This window comes from Buceros rhinoceros, unplaced genomic scaffold (assembly GCF_000710305.1).
Source record: "Buceros rhinoceros silvestris isolate BGI_N320 unplaced genomic scaffold, ASM71030v1 scaffold34382, whole genome shotgun sequence".
NCBI lineage: Eukaryota > Metazoa > Chordata > Aves > Bucerotiformes > Bucerotidae > Buceros > Buceros rhinoceros.
Window position 1 is genome coordinate 3,747 of NW_010397725.1, and position 5,000 is coordinate 8,746.

At 55.4% G+C, this 5,000-nt stretch overlaps 1 protein-coding gene across 1 annotated transcript in view; it reads right to left on the minus strand.

Annotated features, from left to right (window-relative positions):
- Positions 1-5,000, minus strand: part of ARHGEF37 (Rho guanine nucleotide exchange factor (GEF) 37) — a 10,089-nt gene that overhangs the window by 3,264 nt on the left and 1,825 nt on the right. The window contains exons 4-8 of the mRNA XM_010146365.1: positions 4,492-4,691; positions 3,835-3,965; positions 3,184-3,288; positions 1,208-1,318; positions 1-20 (exon numbers count right to left, since the gene is read on the minus strand). Coding sequence (XP_010144667.1) covers positions 1-20; positions 1,208-1,318; positions 3,184-3,288; positions 3,835-3,965; positions 4,492-4,691 — 567 coding nt within the window. The remainder of the gene's footprint in view (positions 21-1,207; positions 1,319-3,183; positions 3,289-3,834; positions 3,966-4,491; positions 4,692-5,000) is intronic.

The following is a 5,000-nucleotide window of genomic DNA, read 5'->3' on the forward strand; positions in this document are numbered from 1 at the left end:
AGCCTGTCCAGCCGTTGCTTCTGTGGGATGAGAGAACCTGAATCTCCATGTGTGCCCCTCCCGAGAGGCCCAGTTGTCTTATGCAGAAGAAAAGGCTTGGGGACCTGTTGCAGGGCTTGCATGGAATGGGGACCATCTGAGGCATCTTTCCCTGAAGGCACATCGGTTGCCAAACAAAGCAAACCCTTGGTAGAGAGCAGTCATGAATGCCAAAACTGGTGCTCTGTGTAAATGCTGGGGCAGGACCCTCACACGCAAGGTGCCATGGGCCAAGGCACAGTGACTGCCTCAGGCAGGTCATAGTGTCCTGGTTTGACGGAAGCCCTCAGCCCCGGGTCTGTGTGGTATCCCCAGTAGCTAGGTTCCCTCCCTCCCCATGCTGGCACTCCCAGGTGTGGTGTTTAGGTTGCACTGCCCCGCTCCCCACTGCTCGGAAAACCTCCCTGACTGCATTCGCAGCGGCAGCCACCACCCAAGGGACAGTCCTGGAGAACCAAGCAAAGGTGGTGGAAAGAAGCATATGGGGGGCTCTTAGCCTTCCAAAGGCAAGTACAGATGCCTGTAAGGTGTGGGTAGCTAGACCAAGCTTTGGTCGCAAACGCCTTGTGTGAGTCAAATAGGCAATATACCTGTTTTGCCACCATCCTATGCTCTGCTGCAGCCCCATGACTGGCCATGGACATGTCAGGGCCCTGAAGGCACTAATAGTCTTTCATGGCCCAGACCAGCCTCACCCGGGGCCTCCACCCACACCCCTGCCCACAGCCCATTTAAGGGCCTTCAGCTGCTACATGAGTATTGCTGTGGGTGAGGTGGTTTCTGCCTCTGCCTTCTGGGTCAACCTTGGACCTCTGCTATAGGTAGCTCAGCTCCTGGATGGGCCCCTCAGATGGACTTTTCAGCTTGTCTCTAGCTCTGGATGGACTTTAGAGCTGTGTTGTAGCCATGTCTTATCTCCTTTTGTTTCTTGGATGGACCCTAGAGCTGGTTCTTCACTTCATGTGCCTGGGACTCCTGATGGACCCTGTTACCTTCCTGTTCAGGCCCCTGGGGACTGCGCCTGTTGGTGACGACACTGCTTGTGCTGCGGTCCCCATCAGTTCTTAGCTGCCCTGCTCTGGAGCCAGTCCCTGCTGTGCCCTGGCAGAAGGTGAGAGCAGTGCTTGGCTGTGGCCCTGACAGAGACATACAGGGAAGGAGCACTCACGAATTCTGGGAAAACAGTGCAGTGGAGGTGTTCCGCAAAGCGGTGGTACTGCTGTACAGGTCCCTCCTCGATCTGCAGCTCACGTTTGTGTGGGGTGGGCAACAGGAACGCCTGAAAGAGAGAGAAAATCTGACCTGCCGAAGCTGCCCAACATCAGTGAACCCATCTGTAACCTATTCCTGTGTTCCTAAAGGCATGCCAATGTCCCAGCCTGCATGGGACTGCTAGCAGCCCAGTGGGACTGATGCTGGGGGCTACTCCTGCAAGCTAGAGAGCTCAGTTAGGTGTTAACACACCTCTCCTCTCGAGCAGGGGCCATGCAGCTGCTTGCAGAAGCACTTCTACCCCAGCGAGGCTGCCCTGTGGCCACAGGAAGCCTGTCTCAGCTTGTTGTTGCCTGGTGCTTTGTCACTGGGGTTTGGTGTTCCGGTAGCTCCAAAGAGTTTCTTGTATTTGTGTTTAAAAAAAAAAAAAATCTTCCCTCTGCCCAGAGAGTGAGACTGGGAGGGAAAGACAAGCAGCTAGGGATGCTTTGGGTGGAGACCTTCCTCTGCTTTGAGAGGCTTTGCTCTAATGTTAACTCTGTGGGTAGTGGCCTCCTCCTTGTCTGGAGGCGGGTTTTGACCCAAAATCTCTAGACCCAGAACAGGGAGCGCTGAGCTCCCACAGTACCAGCCTGCTGCTGCTGCCCAGGGAAGCCTGGTCTCCTGCTCCTCCTGGGTTTGGCTTTGTGGCCACTTGGAGCACTGCTCCTGCAGTCACGCCCAGAGCAGCAAGAGCAGTTTCTGTTTGATTCTCATCAACTATGGCTGCCATGGGCCTCTCTGAGTGACCTGATCTCTGTCCTAAATCCTCTCTTTTTGCTTGCAGTCATGTTTAGGAGACTCTTCCTTTGCAGTCCTCCTTGTTGCAGGAGGGACTGGAGATGGAAATACAAATGGGAAAGGGATTGACCCTTTGAGCAGAAGGCAGCAGCTCTGAGACCTCTGTGCTTTTCCTCAACCCTAGAGGGTTGCTCTTACTCAAAGGGTGGTGGCTGTGATGATCTTGTGTGAACTAAGATTTGCCTCCCCTTGTAGTGGCGACACTGGTAGAGGCAGATGCACAAGAGGGAACCACCAACCAGCACAAAGAGGCCAGCCTGTCTCTGCTCTATGAGAATGTGTCCTCACAGGCTCCTCAGGAGGGAGAGAAGCTCACTCAGGCACAGTGCTAGGTGGTCCTCAGGAGCACTTGATGTCCCAGGAAACAGTCATACCCTGTCCCTCTAGCTGATGTCACATCTCACCGTCACACTGATTGTCATCCTCATGTTTTATATTCTAATCTGTTTTTACCCACTTCTTGGGCTGCAGGGAGTCTTTCTGTCCCCTTCTCTTCCTTCCCAATCTTATGGGGAGCCCTGGTCAATATCTTCTTGACAAGGTCTTTCCAGCCCCTGAATTGCTGCTTTCTGAACCCTCTACTATTTCCTGAGACCTTCTTGATAATACAGTGCTTGGGGATTTCAGGTTTTGCCATCGCTCATACTTTCATTTCCCTCAGATGCCCCAAGGGATTTCCATGAGAAAATCAGAGCAGCTACTCAGCTGCATCATCTCAGAAGGGAAGTTTGTTGTTGCCCTGATTTGAGATCACTTCTGCCTTATACCTGTTCTGCAAAAATTCCCAGGCTGAACAACACTCAGCCTTCTCAGCTCTTTAATGCCTTCTAATAATGAACAGTTTAAGGACCAATTAGTCTCGAATGACACCCAGCTCAGTCAAGGCTTTGTTGACTCAGTCTTTGTTTTAAGCTCTGCTGGACCTGAGCAATCTTTGAATATTGTGCAAGCCCCTGGATCAACATCTTTGGCTGAGAGATGCAAGTCACTGAACATCCCCAACAGACTGTTTTCCATAGGGCTTGCAAGTATTCTGCAACCCCAAGAAAGAGGTCCTGAAGCTTGAAGGGGCCAGCCCCCTTCAGGTTTTACCTCTAAATGGCCCAGGTAGGATGCCACATTCTCCTTCAGCACAGCCACGCTGGACACCACATACTGGAACTTCTCCTCCAGGTCGTCGTATTCCCTGTCCTCCGTCTGTAAGGCAAAGGGCAGCTTATCCCCAGCACCGGCAGGTCAGGCAATGCCTGGGGCAGGGCTGATGCCCCTCACTGGGTAGCAGCCAGGCACCTGCCTAAAGCTCACAGTGCTAGGGACAGGCAGGAGAGACCCTGAGGTGCTCCAGGAATCTGGAAAGGTCCAAGACTGAGGGTGCTTGGGATGCATGCAGAAATAGGGCTTTCCATGTGGTGGTGGTGCTGGGGAAATCCAGGGTTTCTTTCCTTTTGCTGGGGTGCCTGAGGATCCTTTGGGGGGCAAAGCACTTCCCTGCCACGCTCTGAGGCAGGGAGCAAGGTGTGCACCTGCATCCCTACTATCTGCTGGTCATCGGAATGGGGGACCAGGACCCACCCTCGGACTGCTTGAAAATGGGACTGTGGCGAATGCCAGCTTGAGCCACTGGGTGTCAGCATCAGCCACGCCACCTTGGCTCCGCTCTCCTCCTCATGCTGGCAAGGCAGTGGAAAGCCCCAGGAGTGACCCAGGGAGAGGCAGTGGGTCTGTGGGGTGCAGGCTGCTCACCTTGGCCACGATGCCGGCCTCATGCATGAAGAGCCGGCTCAGCCGCGTGGTCTTCTTGGCAATAGAGTGTGTGTTGAGGCGCGCAAAGCGGTCCCGCAGCGTCAGGTGCTCAGCCTTGTTGTATTTGGTTGCTGCCTCAAGTGGGGATACACAGGGTGGGAGGAAAAAAAAAAATCAGAAGAGGACAGTTCAGGCCAGCATCCTCAGCAGCCTGAGCTGGCAACGGGAGTGAGCGACACTGAGGCCTGGAGGTGACAAGTCATGATCAACAGGATAAGCACAACCCACATGAAAGAAGAGCAGCCCGGGGGAAAGTACTATGAAAACCAAAACGAGCAAGCGCAGTTTGTGGGGAGCCTGATTTCTCTTATCCCAAGGGCAGCACTGTTCCTCCCCTTCCCCAGCTCCAGGAATGCAGACCATGGTTTTGTGGTCAGCGCCCCCCCATGCCAGCCTGCTCCTGCAGCCTTCAGGTCTTGCCCAGAGTGGCATTTGCAGTGCCCAGAGCTGCCTGCACCGTGCTGGGAGCTGCCTGCACCAGTCTGTGGCTCCACTGGGCAGGACGGGTGGAGGGCAGGAGAGCTTTGAACTGATTGAAGCTGGAACTGCAGGAATTGGGCTGGGGCTTCCCAGACACTGTGCCCCCTGCCCACTCACCTACTTCTCTGCGCCGTTTGTGCTCGTTGATGTTTGTGTTGACCTGGGCCATGGCGCGCACAGCTGCCTGAAGGGCTGGGTAGGCACTGGCACTGCTGGGGGTGTTCTCCAGGATCTTCCCCAGCAGCAGCGGGTATTTGGTGATCCTCTGCACCGGCATCACCAGGAAGAAGCTGAGGTCTGACGCCCCTGTGTGAGGCCTGATGGAGAAGGGAATAGCTTGATGTTGTTGTGGAGGGCTGTCCTTCTGCCCTGCCACTCCCCCCAGCTTCTCTGTGAGCATTTGGGGAGGAAGCGCCCCATCTCCAGCTGCAGGGGGGCCGTAATGCCTCGGATCCAGAGGCAAGCTGTGCCCAGCAGCTGCAAGGGGGTTCTGGCTGTGAACCCCTGCTCCTGGCCAGCTGCGGAGCCACCCCCCCGCCAGGAGTGCTGGCAGAGGGAGCTGTCTCTGCCCGTCCCGAAGGCAGTACCAGCCCCGGGGGGGCGCCCCGCCTCCCTCGACATTGACG